This window comes from Catharus ustulatus, chromosome 11 (genome assembly GCF_009819885.2).
Source record: "Catharus ustulatus isolate bCatUst1 chromosome 11, bCatUst1.pri.v2, whole genome shotgun sequence".
NCBI classification, from domain to species: Eukaryota; Metazoa; Chordata; class Aves; order Passeriformes; family Turdidae; genus Catharus; species Catharus ustulatus.
The window spans coordinates 5,274,520-5,290,652 of NC_046231.1; the positions used below are offsets into that span (position 1 = coordinate 5,274,520).

The following is a 16,133-nucleotide window of genomic DNA, read 5'->3' on the forward strand; positions in this document are numbered from 1 at the left end:
TCCAACACCCTCTGCTAAACCCTACACACCACGTGCCAGGGGAGCCCCTACCTCCAATAACTGATCCCTGTGGGCACTGCAAGGACACACATGGAGTGCCCTTGAGCTCGAGCCCTGGCAGCAGAGCTCAGCTTTGTCAGGCTCCCAGTCCTGCCTTGAGCCTGCAGGGCAGAAATGCTTTTAGTAGCGAGCTCTGCAGCCGAACCAGAAACTTGATGTCTTCCCTCTCAGCACATGGAGCCAGCTGAGGATCTTCCAAGTGACTGCATCTGGGGGGATGCTGGGTGGGAGAAGGAAGAGGAGGAGAAGAGGAGAAAAATGAGGCTCCCAGCTATCACTTACCATTGGCTCAATGGAAAAAATGTCATCAGAGTACAGCATGGGGTCTTCTTGCACCTTTTTTGTCTCCTCCTGGACCATGCGGCTCAGGACGGCAGTGTTATCTTCACCGTAGTCCTTCTTCTCTATATTTTTCTCCTTGATGAAGTTTTCCAGCGACCCCTCATTCAGTGGTTGCAGCAAATAGCACTGCCTGCAGCCACAGGGAGAGACAAAGCCAGCAGATTTTTTAATAAGCCACATATTTGCAGAGAGAAATGTAAGTGCAGGACAGCAAAGCACTGGGGGAGAAGCAGCAACAGCTCCCCAGAAAGCGCTGACCCCAAGCCATGGGGGCCCTAAATGGATCAGAGGATAACTTGTTCACTGGCACAGTAGATAGTTTTATTCCACACTTGCAAGCTCAGGAGAGTTTTGGAAAGCCAGCACTCCTCAAGAGAACCTCCTGGCTCAAAGCCTCTGCCAAAACTGTGGGAGAATCCACCAGCCACCTCAGGTGGCTTTTCCTACCACTGAGCTGCAGCTACATGTTACCAGTATCACTCTTTGTTTCTTCCATTTTGGACCTCCCCTGTTCCTTACTCTGTCTTTCACAAGAGCATTCCAGAGCACTTCCAAAGGTAATGGATTAATTCAGGCACCACATCCCTTCAGTGACATTCAAGGTTTTATGGGCAGGAAAACAGAGGCTCTGAGAGGGGGAGGGTCTTTGTTGTGCAGGAGGGAGACAGCAAACTCCTGGAGAGACCTTTTCATGATCCAGAGTTTTTTGGGTCCCATCTCAGTACATGGTAGTAGAATGTCCTGAGAGGGAAAGGATCCTCCACTATCCCCTCCCATAAAAATGTCTCTCTGCTCTGAGATCTCAAAAGCTTCTGTGACAGGAGTGCAGCGGCCTTGGAGCTAAAACCATCCCTAAACACTGGAAGTAAGGAAGAACAAAATGTCCTGGTGACAGTCTAACTGGCATGAAGACAGATGTAATTGGGGAAAAACCCACAAATCAAAAACCAATTTGAAGTTTACCTTGGGGAAACCTAGTTGCTTCTGAGGGGAAAATAGATCACCTGGGGTAGAGGCTTGAGGCAGGCAAATGGGAAAAAATGGAAATAAACAGCCCAGGGAAGTAGGTAGAGAAGGTAATGGGATTTTCTTTTAACACAGAGAGCTTGTATGGTAGTCAGACACTGTGTAAGTAGATAGAGAACAGTGGAAAACCAAAAAGCCCAGGACACGAAAGGACCCTCTGCCAGCCATTCAAGCGGGCGAGGGTCGATCTCCTGGTGCTTTTCAGGTGATTTAAAATGGCTCTGGGGAGTGTGAATGCTCTGGCCCGAAGGAAATGGGCTTGCCACAGCAGTTTTGGCATGGCAGTTTTGGCACAGCCATTTTGGCACGGTAGTTTTGGCACAGCCGTTTGGGCAATGTTTTTTCAGTTTTTGCGTGGCAGTTTTGTCACGGCAGTTTTGGCATGGTGGTTTTCACACAGCAGTTTTCGGCACAGCAGTTTTGGAAGATTAGAGACGAAAAGCCCAATTAGAACTTGAGGAAATCCAGTTATTACAATTAACTTTTCTTTCTCAAAATTTCATCCTTGTTTGGAATATAAATGCAACTGGAATGCTAAGTGCTGAGCTCCTGAAGCCTAGCCTAGTGCCAGGGATGGTTTACTTGGCCTAAACCATTCAAAAGTACCAACACCCCCCTGAGGCCATACATTAGTTTTAGTCTTGGGCCATGTATCACACTGAAATGCATCTTTCAAACCAACCTCCTCTTCTCTTCATTCTCATTTTCCTCAGTAGGAAAAGTTTTCCACTGGAAGTGGGTTGTGATGTTACTCCTGTTTTCAATTAACACGATTTTGTAGTTTGATGTGGTGATGAAAGTCTTCCCAACCTTCAGGGAATTTGTGCTCAACGCAATGTCAACATCTACAGCTTCTCCGTGAAGGTTTGTGCGGATACTTTTTTCACCTGGAAAAAGTAAAGAGGAGTCTTTGATCAGCTTAGTTGCTAATGGAAGCACAAGGAACAGAGTAAACCACAGATTACAGAAGAAAGTGTCACAGTTTTTAGCTGAATGAGCAGTTCTATGGATCAGTACATTTATCACATCGTGACTGCTCTGCATGTACAGCATGGGCACTTCCTTAGACACCTTATTTCTGAGTGTGTTTGTAGAGATTTGGCCCCAAGGTGACAGTATGTACAGGGAGATTGGTCAGATGTGCTCAGGTCACCCACTCAGATCTCTGGAATTTCTGCATCAAAGTCCTTCAGATGACGCTGAGGAGCCCTTTCCAGTCCTGGCCCGCCCAGGGTGGGTCTGCTCTGGGCATCCCATGAGACTCCTGTCTCTCCTGATCCCTTGGAGCCCTTGTTGCTGACAAGCAAATACACCTGGGGATATGTGGGCAGAAAAAGAGGCCAAGAAGAACAAGTGAAGTGAGAGCCAACAGCAGGAGGGGACACAGGCAAGGAAACACCAGCTGGCTCTGCAATATGACAAACCTCTAAAAAATGAACACCATGAAAATCATCATCATCATCTCCCTCTCCAAACCCACAGACACTTCAGTCTTGAAATATTTTATATTGTTCTGCTCTCAAAAACCAAGCCTGAGCATTTCAAATTAAATAAACAAGGGACAAAAGGAAAGATTAATAAGTACAGAGCAGCTTCTATATGAAGATCGAATAGGATTCCTCAGTCTAGAAATCAAATAGGAGATAGAAATGAGGTTTGCAACAGCATGAACGGCCTGGGAAATGGGGATGTGGAAAAAATTTGTCTTGATTTGTCACCAAACAGGAGCACGAGGGCCTGGAAATGTTTAGACAGAAACTATATATATGTGTAGAGGGCAACACAGAAAAAGGGTCTGTGACAAGCCAATGGAGAGGCAGCATACAGGACAGAGGTGTGCAAGAAATACATTGCATTGGAGAGAATCTGCTGGAGACCTCACACCTCACATATAGCACTGCCCAGCAATAAAATAAAACTTCACCCAGGCATGGCCACATGGTAGTGGAGAATCAAGGTTCCTCCTTCCTCCACTCAGCAACTCCCAGCAAAACAGGATTCCAAAAATCTTAGCCATGTTAGAGGGAATTGAGGGGGATGGGACAACAGGGAGTGATGGTGGAGAACTGTCCTGTGCCCCGTGCAGTGCCCAGCACTCACCTCTGTTGCCGCACACTTCCAGGGTCCCAGAATGGTCACCAACCTTCAGCGGGTGAAATCCCACTGTCACCTGCACAGTGTCACCAGCACCCAGAGTTCCCGTGGCTGGAACCACAGAGAAAGGACTGCAACACAAAGACAGGGATCAGGACTCAGAGGTACATCTGGGGATGATACTCCTTCTGCAGTGCAGGTCACTTCAGCTCGCTTGGGCAAGCAAGGAGCAAACAGATCACAGTCAACAGAAGACAGAACAGACAGGATCAGAAACAGCTACTGACCCACTTCTGAGGAGATTCAGCCCTCAGAAGATCCTGGGGGATAAAATGACCTCATCTCCCCCATACTCTGCATCCAGCCCTTTGCAATGAGACTCAAGGGTCCAACTGCCAGGAATCCCAGCAGAGAATGGTTTGTGAAAAGCACAGAGAGGGTTAAGAGCTATCTGCATGCACAGCTTGACACTGACTGCCTCAGGAATTTCTCTTTTCCTGCTGCCTATAAACTTCATCTCAAGAGATGCAAATATTAGGGCACTACCTGTCCTGTGAGATTACAGGTTAGGAATCAGACAGGGAGAAGGACCTTTTCCTTGAAGACCAAGGAATAGTTACTGTTGAATTTGTAGTGTGATTCTTTGCTTTATTTTACCTTGAAGACATCCTGATTTAGCCTAAGAGCACATTTGATCAGCATGTCAATGACAGTTTCTCTAAGAAAAGGAGCAATCAAAACTTTGAAAGAGTGCAAATGCAGATTAGAGCAATACAGTGACATGGAAACAAGACCCAAAAGGAGGATGTAATTTACAGTCTGAAGGACAGATCCCAGCTAAATGAAGCATCATTAGCAGGAGCACATCAAAGAAGCAGAACACTGTGTATTTACCAGCAATGCAGTCTGGGACTCTGGGTTCTCATCCAGGCTGGTGACTGTTTGCTTGTCCCACCAGACAAACTCTGTGCAATGTGTTGGAAATAATTATGCAAATTGTTGTGTGCACTTTGGATTTAACAGGAGCAATTAGGATTGGTCACCAGGTAAACAGCTCTTGTCTGACAAACACAAGACTCCGTTCTTTGATGCTCAGGGACAGCTCAGATGAAATGTGCTTCTGCCCAGCAGCTGCTGGGCTTTGTGCTCTTTTGCAGCCCCACTGAGGAAACAAAAGTTCCTGGTCTTGGTGATTTGCTGGTGGTCAATCTGTCACTTACGAGTGTGTTCTGTGGAGTTTGGTGATGAATGCATCACACGCAAAAATAAAGAGAACATCTGGCAAGCTGAACTTTATTCATGCCAGCAGTGACAGCTGATGAACTTGCTTCAGGTTCTGGTCATTAAGGACCTACTGCTGCAGTTATGGTCCTGACCTGTCCCCATTACCACCAGTGAGAACATCACTACTGGCTGATGGAGAAGCCTTAGGCCACCAATGTTTATGTGCTGGACGAGAGACTTTGGAGAGAGGGGAGGAAAGACAAGGCCCCACCAACCCCAGAGCTGGATTACTGTGTGTGCTCCCACACCTGCCCTGGGGAGACGCCAGGACTACTACAGGTCTCTGCTGGGGCTTGGAGTGGGCAAGGATTTTTTTCTTATTCTTTTACCAGAAATTTCACCAGAAGAGAGAAGCTGCCAGTTAAGGGAATCCCTGGCCAAACTACCGCCCTCCATTCCATTCCATTCCATTCCATTCCATTCCATTCCATTCCATTCCATTCCATTCCATTCCATTCCATTCCATTCCCACTCCTGCCCCATGTTACATACTCCTGCCCTCAGATGGCAGGATGGGAATAACAATCCTGGGGGGAAATTCAGGGGTTGCCTGAGAAAGAACATATCTTCTTATTTTCAAATTATCAGGAGAAGAGAAGGAATCCAGCCAAGTTCAGGACTCAATTGTCAGGACTGAAAAACTGAGTGCAAATCAGCCCCTGCATCTCCTACTTCACACCCTGGGCTGTACCCACCAGACTCCTCTGTTACTGCTGTAGCAGTCATCTCTCACATAGATCTGGCTCCCCAAGACCAAGGACACAAGTTCTGCAGTTAAATCTAACTCCTCTGAGTTTCAGCTAACATCACTGAGCTGTTCCCTGAGCCCACAGAGAGAAGAGCTATGAAGCAGACATCCCTGACACTGTAATAACCAGATGAAAACCACTACCAAGAGATGGGGCTGGCAGGCTAAATTTTGGGCTTTTATCTGTTAATTATGAGCTGTTCCTTAAGGTAGTTCTCATCCTGTTAGGTCTACCCTTTCAATGAATCACTACTGCACCAAACAGGAAGAAAAGGTATGGAGGGGGTTCCAATAGGTTGTTTTCTTCTGCTTTTTAACTAGGTCCATTTGTGTGCTTATTTTCTTGTATGGCATCTAAAGACAGGTCCAGATCTCCCCATGGCACCTTGCAATCCCCAGACAATGGTCTTGCTTTGAGCAGTGTGTCTGCTCAGATGATTTCCAGAGGTCCCCTCCAGCAAAAGTTATTCTATACTTTTATCTTCTAAATCAGACCAATTACTTGTCACATATTCACTAAATGTCTCATATTTCCTATACACCTGTGCATATACCTATGGTCATGTAGTATATTGATAGGAATTACAGGAGCTCAACCTTTATGAAAGTTCCCAGTGAAGAATTCAGGACCTTTTGCCAAACACTGAACACAAACCAAAATGAAAAAACAGCAGAAACACAGGAACTTCAACGTATTTAAAAAGAAATCTCAAAGAAAGGGGGCGAGACTTCATTTAGAGATTTCAATAATCTGTTTGGAATTTTAAACTGGCTTTCAAAGGTTCGTCATAGAACAGAAGAGGTGACTGATACCCTCAGCTGACAAGGGAAATCAGTTCACCTTTAAATAACAAGAACTGTACTGGCTGCCCACAACACAGCTCATGTTGCGCATCTGATGCAGGGACCACAGGAAAGCCACATGCCTGTGGCCTCCCAGAGAATGGGTCTATTTGACTGACAGTGGTGAGGAACCATTTCAGAAGCTGCTTGTGCCCAGGAGGGCACATGTTCCAGCAGCCTCCAGGAAATGTGGGAAACAGAAAGCTCAAAGGCTGCATCTTGCATAAAACATGAGAAGCAACAGCAAACCCCACATGTCCTGCCCATTCCCAGCCAGGGCTGCAGAGCAGCAGCTCCAGTGCTCTGGTTCCTTTTGTTGCTCTTTACCAGCTCCGTTACCACCCAAAGGTGTTTTGCACAAGGACAGATGAGCTGCCTCACCTCTGGGTGTTCAGTTGGTAATGAGCTTCCAGGTTACCAACATTGCGAAGCAGCAGAGTCTTCTGGGTGCTGTACTTGACTGGGCACTGCGAGAAGTCCAGCTGGTCAGGGAATTCCAGAATGGCTCGGGCACCAATGGCCCGAATTGGCACAACTACCCGTTCCTTTGCAGTGATGCAGATGAGTTCGTGGGAATAATCCTACAGGAAAAGAAACTAGCTCAGCACAGGGCATTTAGTGCATCCCCATGGCAGAAAAAAAACCATCTCCTATAACCCTTCAAGGGCATCAATTTACCTATTCCACCCCAAAATGAACACTAAATTTTACTAATATGTCACATTTTAAAGGCACCAATGTACTTTACAAAACCTATCTCAGTGGCATTAAGCTCTTGTGTCACTTGGGTCATACAGAGAACTGCCTTAGGCCACCATAATTTTTACTCTATATTTTAATGATGTTAAATAATTCCTGGGTCCCTTCTGAGGAACATGAAGCTAGAGAACACAGGACATTCCTCTTTAGGTTTCTATATTCCAGCTGTTTGAGAATAAGACAAAGTGTTAAACTGACTCTAAGCAGCAAAAGGAAGATGAGAAAACAGCTGTACCCAAAGAGCTCCTGCACCTCTGGCCTGGTGTAGAAACATCACTTGGCTCAGAACTCCCCTCTAACTTTGCCTCTCCAACCAAGGCAGGAGAACACTGCTAAGAGATACCAAAGAGCCTATCTTTGTTTCCCTCTTCCATGCCATGTCCTAAATCCTTCTGCATGAACAAGCCTCCAGATCATAGCACTGAGATCAGACTTGCCAGGGCCTCAGCACTGGTATTCAAACCTCCACACAAAAGCACGTTTGGCACAGAATGGGTTCCAGTTAACAGCAACCACAGTGACAGGCATGAAGACAGAGCCACAGCAGTGTCACTGTCACAGGCTCTGGGGTCACAGGTCTGCCTGCAGGTTGTACCTGCACTACACGAGCTCTTTCAGGCAGGTGTCCAAGTTCCTGAAGCTCATCAACCTCCTGTTGACTAAGGGCCCCTAGAGCTCAGTGTGCCTGTGCCAGGCTGGGTTCACGGGCACAGCACATCCTCTGCCCTGGCCTTGCAGCTGTATCATGGTTGCTTGTGCTCTGGGACAGCACAACTGCAAGGCTGGAGAACAGAGGGTGGGAAAAAGCACCTTCTTTGCTCCAGCCCAGGGTGAGGCAAGGAAGTTGTTGCCAGTCAGGAAGGAGGAAAGTTCTCTGACCTCTTTGTTCCTCTACTATTTTCCATCATAATTAAACCCCTTTCACTGTACCTAGAGATGGCTGAACATCTATCAACACCCCTCTGTCATTTTCATACTGTTCCCTGTGCATCTTCCCTTGGAAATGCTCAGCAACGTGCAAGGAGGGGGAGGCAGAGCCTGTCAGGCCTGGGTGCAGTGCCTGACAGCACAAGCCAAGGTGTGACTGGCTGCAGGCTGCCTGCCCACAGCCTGGAGCTAAGCTCACAGCATGGGATGGGCCATACCCAGAGTGCAAGGAAAACATTGGCTTTGGAGATAATTCTGTTTTGGCTCCTCCAGTCTCACCTGGTTCTTCTTGGGGGTGAAGCGGATGCGCACAGGGGAGGACACACCTGGTGGCATGATGTGGTATGCTTCATTGGGGCACACCAGCTCAAAATAAGGTGATCTCTCCATGGAAATCTTCACCAGCCGATTAAACTGCAGGAAAGACACGAAACAATGATTTTGCCTCTTGTGGCAACAGGATGAGAGAAGACCTGTCTGTGCCCTGGTGACATCCTTCCTTGACCCCTTTTCCAAAGCACTTGCAGCTGTGGAGGTACAGGCACATAATTCACAAGGGTGAACTTGAATCCCTTCTGTCTGGGTCCAGCATTTTGGCCAGGGGCAGTAGAGCAGTGCCTGGTAGGAAGGAAGGGCTGAGCAGGTCAGCACCAGCAGGATGGAGACAGAGAACCTGAACCAAGTCACCTGCATACTCAATAAAGCCAAAAAACCTACTAGCTTCTGCCTGCACACAGCCATGCAGTTGTGTTCCAGAGGAGGAATGTGCTACCTGAAAGTAAAACAGCACATTATCCTGGGGGAAGGAAGAAATTCCCTTCTAGCAGATCAGATTTGGGTAGGGCAGCTCTGGAGATAGTCATGCAGGCAGACCAGCAAGAGAGGAGCTCAAACATTGTGACCTTACTGGGAATAAAAGCAAACCTGAAAAGCAGAAGAAGGAACACAGCAAGACAATTCCTAAAACAAGGAGTTGGCACAGAGAATTTGAATGGGCAGTAAAGCAGCAAGGAAGAATCACAAAACGATGAGAGCAATCAGCTTGCCAAAGGTGACAGAAATACACATAGGCTGTGCCTATCGACTTTGGGCTTCAAAGGCATTTTCTGCCTGGAGAAACATGATCAGCACTGACTCACAGTGTGGTTCCAGTATTAAAAGCCAGTCTTGGCTCCCCAGGGGTTCTTGCTGCCTGTGCAGGCAAGCTGGGCTGCTGGGTATTCCTGAAAGGTTCTGCCCTCTGGAATACACAGACACAGCAAACATGCATTTTCTAGCACATAGATATCAACCCTGAGCAATAAAATGCTCTCAAAAGTCTAAACCAGATGATTTTGAGATCCTCCTGTCTCTTCCCACCAGCCCACTCTTGGCACAAGCCTCACTTGAGAAAATGTTTCCTTGACTGAAATTCAAATGGTCTGTTTTCGACTTTACAGTGGAACGCAACTGCTGACTTTTTCAACTTCTTCCCTCTCAACTATCTTGGGAAACTGCAAAACAATCACAATTTCTTCAAGCGAAGGTGAAAACCTCTAGGAGCACGTGGATGTGCTGTGGTTCTCCAAAGGGAAAGGAGAGCACCATGCTGCTTTTTGGAAAACCTGAGCAGAGTTGGATGAAGCTTAGCAAGAGCCTGAAGTGGCACCTAAAGGCCTCCTGCTGCTTCTGCTACATCAATCTGATTCCAGAACTGTTTCAGAACACATTTCCTGCAGTACCAATGCCATTAATTATAAGTGATTCCAGCATAAAGTGGAACCCCTTTAGCTTTGACTGTGACCTGCACAAAGAGAACCAAACAGGCTGAGAGAGGCAGAGATTCCTACCAGGAGCTAAGACTAGCCAAGGAGACACAGGATGTGGTATACACTCAAGGCAAGGTATGAGGACAGGTAAGAACTGTAAACCCTCAACATTCCTATCAATCCAGAGCTTTCAAGAGAAACTCCTTTGGGATAGATACTATCGATGCATGCCAAAATCAGGGAAGAATTCCCAGCACAGGAAGATTTCCACCATCTTGCAGAACAAGGTGCCGAGACATTTTCTTCTGGATGTGCTGCAGCAGATAACTTGGCTTTGCTGCACGCTATGGGAATTACACCACTCTCCTCTTTCAGCACAGCATTAAAACTCCACATCCCAGCACTTACCTTGTCCTTATTTATGACAGACAGTACCATTTCAGAGACTTCATGAGCGACGAAGTTCTGAAATACTATCTCTGATGGAGAAACCTGGAACAAACTCTCTTTCGGGGGAACTGATGACGACTGGAGAGGCAAGAGAGAGGAGGGAAATGTTCAGCTGCTGGGAGGAAGGTTCATGAAGGAGAATCTTACACCAATCCCCAGTGAAGTACAAACTCTGGGTGAGCATGTCTGCCCAGGCCACACTGGAGAAACAGCAGCTCACCCACCTCCACTCTGAGCTGATCAAGACCTGCTGGGCCACACAGAGCAAGCTCAAGCCAAGCTGCTCTTTTGGCATGCATTTCTCCAGGTTTCCTTCTCCAGCATGCCAGGCAGCACTTACCTTAAGCACAGCTCTGTGCCCATGTGGTCACATATTTCTAGGGCACTGACTGAGCATTCATGGAGCAAGTAAAACCCAGGAATTTACATCAGACTCCATGGGAAACAATTTTGGGATGTCCTTTACTCTGAGAAACCGAGACCCACACAACTGCAAATATATTTTTTGATCTAGAACTTAGAGATCAGTAAAAAGAGAACAGTACCAGAGGAAGTGTGAGAGATAAGGCAAAATTTTGCTGAAGCCAAAAAGTTATTAAGTGAAAGAGTGAATGTTGTTGGTTGTATATGTTGTTCGTGGTTTGGATTTGTTCAGGTTGGTTTGTTGCATGTTGCTGAGCTGGGAGAGGGATGAGGTGAACACCTGACCAAAATGAAGTAGGATGAGAGGGGAGGGGACAGAAAAGTTGGTAGCCAGGAGAGAATGCAAGCTCCCGAGTACCCATCTAATGGCAAAGGGGACAGGGACCGCCCCAGCTGGGTGCAAAGGGTTATAATAGAAAGATTGCCATTTTCTTGGAGGGTGTGTTTGTCTTGGGAGTGGGGAGGGAGAAATGCCCAGCTCAGCTGAATTGTTACTAATCAACAGTTTTCTTTTATTTGATGATTTTGTCCCCTTTAATTGTATTTAAACATTAGTGCATTTCTAACAGTGGTAAAGGCAAAAATAAAGTAATACAGAAGCTGGAAAAAGACAAATGAGGTGAATGCTGAATGAAGACAAGGCTCAGTTTTTTATCAGGAATTTGGTAAGAGTAGAGTAGGTATCTCCTTTTCCCATGAGCTTTAAGTGAGTGCTTTCTTGTAATCTATTGTTGCTGTCTTATTTGATATCATTGTAGAGGAATGTCTGGAAGGATACAACAACAGCAAATCCTTCCGGAGCAGAGGCATTGCTTTGAGAAAACTCTCCCCTGCTTTGTCTGTCTTCTCCAGCCACACTGCTGTCACTCCAGACACAAGCAGGTCCCCTGTGTGATTTCACAGGAGACACAGTCTGCTGAAGGGAGTGGCTGCAGCACACTTGTCCCTTAGCTGCGCCCCTCTCTGAGGTGTTCCTAAGGCCCCTCTCCAGGGCAATCCTTAGCCAGTGTGTTACATGTCTCTTACTGACAATTTCCTGCTCAACAGCCCACTTCAGTCACCTACCCTTTTAGAATGTGCTTGATACTAAGCCAGTTCTGCAAGAAAAGCAGCTTTAAACACACCTCTAAGTAGGCACTGATCCAGATAAAGCACATCCATTCCCCTCTGCCCCAGGGTGAGTCCCCTGTACATGTGGCAGCCTGCAAAATCTAACATCCCATCAGAGCCTCAATACATTGTTCCAATCCAAAACATTCATGCAATTAGTTTTGTTAAATCTGAAGGAATTACTGCAGGTCCTCAGCCTTCAAAGGCAAATGCTGCCACTGTAGAGGGAATCCTATGACCCCAAGCATTTGATGGTGACCACACCAAAGCAAGAGGTGGTTATTTCAGCAGGAGAATTGCAAATGGTAATTTTGTGCCTTTGTGTCCCCAGCCTTCCCCCATTGCTTTAGCAATGGCAGCTACACTCCAGCAAACCCCAGCAGCTTCAGCAGAGGTTATTTGTGTTGGTTTAGCGCAGATCAGGACTCCAAGTCCACCACTACCTGCAGTTTGAAATGACAACAGGACCTAGACAATGAGGTATTTTGCTGGAGGCAACCCTGCCAAAAGCACACACCCTCTTCAAACTTCACATCAAACAGAAAAGAGCAGGAAAAGGCTACCTTTTGACCAGTCTCACTTGTTTGTAGCAATCGGCCAATTCTGGGCAGAGAACTCGCCCCAGTGCTGGTCTTCTTCCTCACTTTGTGAAACTTTTCCTTCAGGAATTTAGAGGGAAGTAGCTGAAAAGTGAAAAAACAAAAACGTAACAGCTAGAGCCTCAGAGATGTGCTTGATCACAGAGGCTTTTCCTGAAAAACTGGCATTGGTGAATACTTTGTGATCACATCATCTAGGACAGTTCTGGATGCTCTGGAAGTTACCTGCTGAAATACTTAGCATCAGTAAATTAATAACACAGAGTGCAATGCACATACTCCAACCACATGGCTCTGTCCCATTGGCTTCCCCGTGATTTGATGTGACACGTTCGGGGATTTCTGCTCTTTGGGTATTTGTTTCCTCTTTAGTGTCATTGCATGGAGGCAGTGACCTTTTCAGAGAGTGGGAAGGAGCTCTCAGAACTCCCCTAAATCCATCCCTGCACAACACTCAAAACTCACAGCGAGGAGGGAGCACTGCTGGGTGAGTCCAAGAGACACAAGAAAGCAAAGTTGTACCAAGAGTGAGGTGGGCAGGAATGTGTCCAAGTTTTAGTTCTCTCTGTTAATTAGCATTTGTGTTCTCCTCCTTGGCTCACAGACCCCTCCACAGCACAAACCAAAGGCATCTCCTTGACAGAGCCTCAGCACTGGGGCATCTTCAGTCAAGTGAGCTCCAGCCACCCAGGGGACCTTTATGGCCCTGACTCCACTGCTGTCTGCAGGGCTGGATCTGTGCCCCACACAGGAGATGAGAGACAGCAGCTGGCTTGGAACCTCTTCTAGCTGGGACCAGCCATGTCTCTCAAGGCTTTGGGCAGAGTTGGAGCTTCCCCTGCCTCACATGCCCGAGGGCAGGTTGGTCAGAGTAGCACAGGTGAGTGTCCAGCCTGACAGAAGGAATTACTGTGACAAGGGGGAAAGAGAAAGCAGCACGTGCTCAGGGTTTCAGCTTTACATTGGCTGAACCTGGCTTAACTTGGCTCCGGTGGCACAGCCAGGCAAGGTGCTGGACTGTCCCTGAAGCAACACACGGTGTTCCCTACTGCAGCAGGACAGCCCCCACCGACAGGAGCACGGCACAGAGAGGTGGGGAGGGCGTCTGCAACTTGACAGTGCAGCTGGACAACAGGCAGGGCAGGGAGAGGAGGGACACGAGGAGAGTTTCCAGCCTTAACACAGCCCCAGTGGGTACTTACAGTAATAGACTTCAGTCTTTCCCTGGACAAAACACGAGATGTCGGTGTCTTTTTCGGGAATGCAGAAGCCATTTTGGAGGGAAGATGTCGCACATGAGCAACAATGCCTCAACAAAACTGGAGGAGCAATAATAGAACTCTGAAAATCCAGAACCCAATTCATGGTAGACTCAAGGGATATACTGGTGCTAAAAATTTTATATTATTTGAAAGTAGTTAGTATTGTTAGGCCTCTAGTTGGACTTTATTTGAACTACATGGTTATGTTGTGCAATTCAAAGATGGATCATACTGAAACCTGGACCTAAAAATCTGAACATTAATAATAGAACAAAGCTGTAGCTTGAATATTACTTAAATATTTTTAAGTGGACCTCCTCTTCTTTAGACTAAACAACCCCTGTTGTCTCAGTTGCTGCTCACAGGACTTGTGAGAGACCGGAATGTTATGCCTAATGGCTTAAATATTGTTATAAAAGACTTTTTGCTTAATGTGACAAAAGTGTAAAAATAAGCTGAGACCACCAAAGCCCACCCCTCCCTGAAAATGCCTCCTGACTGGAACTTTGGACTGTGAGTTAAGCCGCCTAAGGGAACTTAAGCCAAGATAACAGTGACACTATGGTCCTATTATCTCAGGTCTGGGGAGAAGTAAACAAGGCTGAGGGAGAAAAAGTTATCCACAACAAAGCCAAACCCAGCAGCTGTCCTGAAAATCAGCTCTGTCTGGGTTCAGGGTGGGGAAGTCATAGCCACAGACTCATCTGCTGAGGCCAGGTTTGTACATGAACCTTTTATCGACAGAGGGAGAAGGAGGAAATTTTGGGTGTGTGGCATAGCCTCTGGTAACAGGCAGTGGACACCCATCCTCCCTCACACAAACTGGCTTGGCTCTAAAATTCCCCACCCCCAGAAGGCCACATCCAGGGGATATTCCCGTGAGGGACAGCTGAGGGGGTGTCATAACCCATCACAGTGCCCCCAGACCATGCCTGAGGCCTTGGACCAGATGACTGCATGGGATGCAAAGCAACACAACAGATCTGAAAATCCAGAACCCAATTCATGGCAGACTTGAAGGATGTACTGGTGCTAGAAATTTTATATTATTCAAATGTAGCAAGAAACAAAATTGTTCCATCCCAGGCAAATATGGGCATAATTTCTACTTAATCCTCTCTGTCACTCTCTTTCTTCCCCCCTTTTCAACTCCCCTTTCCCCCGCTCCATTTTTTCTATTTATTCCTTTCTCTACCTCACATTTCTGTTACATAAAATCCAGACTTTTGACTTTGGCATATGGTCTCGTTTGCACCTTAATTCAGAGGCATCTCCCTAATAATTTTAGTAACCAGATCATAACAACCCACTGAAACTTGAACAGAACTTATTCACCTTTAAGCAGTTTAAGTAATTGCTACAGGGGAAAAATGTATAGACAAGTAAATTAAGGAAATGTTGCCTTTCTTCAGGGGAAAAAAGCCCAATCAGTAGACCACATATTGTTCATCCACTCAGCTGTACATGCCACTGAACAGCTGCACCCAAAGACTGGCATAATCCCATCCTGTATTTCCCTTTGGCATTCTCTTTCAGAGCACAGATGTGACAAAACCAATAAGTACAACTTTAGTCAATCTTTACCTTCAAGTGAAATTCAGGCCCGCACACGCTCCGGCTGCGAACCGCGAGCCAGGAGCGCGTTCAGCGGGAGCGGAGGCCGCAGGGCCGCCACAGACGCGGGGGCCGCGTTCGCGGTAACCGGGCAACCACGGCACCCGGCAGGCGGGGCGGGGCCGGGCCGGGCCGGGCTGGGGACGGCGGAGCTGGGCGGGCCTCGCTCCTTCCTTCCATCTCGCCTCACTCCCCCTTTGGTTCCCCTCTCGTTTCCCCCTCGATCCCGTCTCGATAACGCCGAGTTCCCCTCTCGATCTCGCCTGTCCCCCTTCGATCCCGCCTCCTTCCCCCTCAGTCCCGCCTCGTTCCCCTCTCGATCCCGCCTCCGTCTCCGCTTCGGTCCTTTCTCAGTCCCCGCTTGATCCCCGCCTTTTCCAGCCTTGGTGCCCCTCGGTCCCCGGGCGGAGAGGGATGCTCGGAACGTGACGGGCACGGCGGCAGTGCTCGGTATCGCCAGAGCCTCGCACCCAGCTCCGGCCGCTCCGTCAAACGGGAAAACCCAGGGTCCCAACAGTTTGTGTTCAACGCATGGTACAAGTGGGAATCAGCGAGCTGCAGGCGCTGGGCACTAACACGTAGCTTCTCGTTCTTCTTACGGACACACAAGTAATTTCCTGGTGTAATGGTTTATCACCTAATCAGCCAGGAATTAGTGCTCCAGAAGACTGACATTATCACATCCTGTATTTCTCTTTGGTATTCTCTTTCAGCATACAGATTTGCTGAAAGGAAAAAAAAAAAAAAAAAAAGTGGAATATTTATCAACCTTAATCTTTGAATGAAATGCAAGACATTATTGCATTCCCAGCATTGTAAAAAAACCACACTAGAACCATCATTG

The 16,133-nt window shown here is 47.3% G+C and overlaps 2 protein-coding genes across 5 annotated transcripts in view; both read right to left on the reverse strand.

Moving 5' to 3' along the window:
* LOC117001312 (hydrocephalus-inducing protein-like) overlaps positions 1 to 15,374 on the reverse strand; it is a 75,486-nt gene extending 60,112 nt beyond the window's left edge. For 2 of the 3 annotated variants that reach the window (XM_033069541.1, XM_033069542.1), the window contains exons 1-9: positions 15,260 to 15,373; positions 13,616 to 13,732; positions 12,378 to 12,497; positions 10,240 to 10,359; positions 8,363 to 8,497; positions 6,779 to 6,978; positions 3,529 to 3,653; positions 2,111 to 2,315; positions 343 to 532 (exon numbers count right to left, since the gene is read on the reverse strand). In XM_033069541.1, the coding sequence (XP_032925432.1) occupies positions 343 to 532; positions 2,111 to 2,315; positions 3,529 to 3,653; positions 6,779 to 6,978; positions 8,363 to 8,497; positions 10,240 to 10,359; positions 12,378 to 12,497; positions 13,616 to 13,687 (1,167 nt within the window). In that variant the 5' untranslated portion in view covers positions 13,688 to 13,732; positions 15,260 to 15,373. Of the gene's footprint in view, positions 1 to 342; positions 533 to 2,110; positions 2,316 to 3,528; positions 3,654 to 6,778; positions 6,979 to 8,362; positions 8,498 to 10,239; positions 10,360 to 12,377; positions 12,498 to 13,615; positions 13,733 to 15,259 lie in introns of all 3 variants that reach the window. The other variant, XM_033069540.2, reaches the window with a different exon arrangement.
* An 87-nt stretch (positions 15,375 to 15,461) lies between these two features.
* Positions 15,462 to 16,133, reverse strand: part of LOC117001322 (peroxisomal coenzyme A diphosphatase NUDT7-like) — a 5,279-nt gene continuing 4,607 nt past the window's right edge. The window contains exon 4 of one of the 2 annotated variants that reach the window (XM_033069572.1): positions 15,462 to 16,014. The gene's annotated coding sequence lies outside the window, so the exon portion shown is untranslated. Of the gene's footprint in view, positions 16,015 to 16,130 lie in introns of those variants that run through there. The other variant, XM_033069571.1, reaches the window with a different exon arrangement.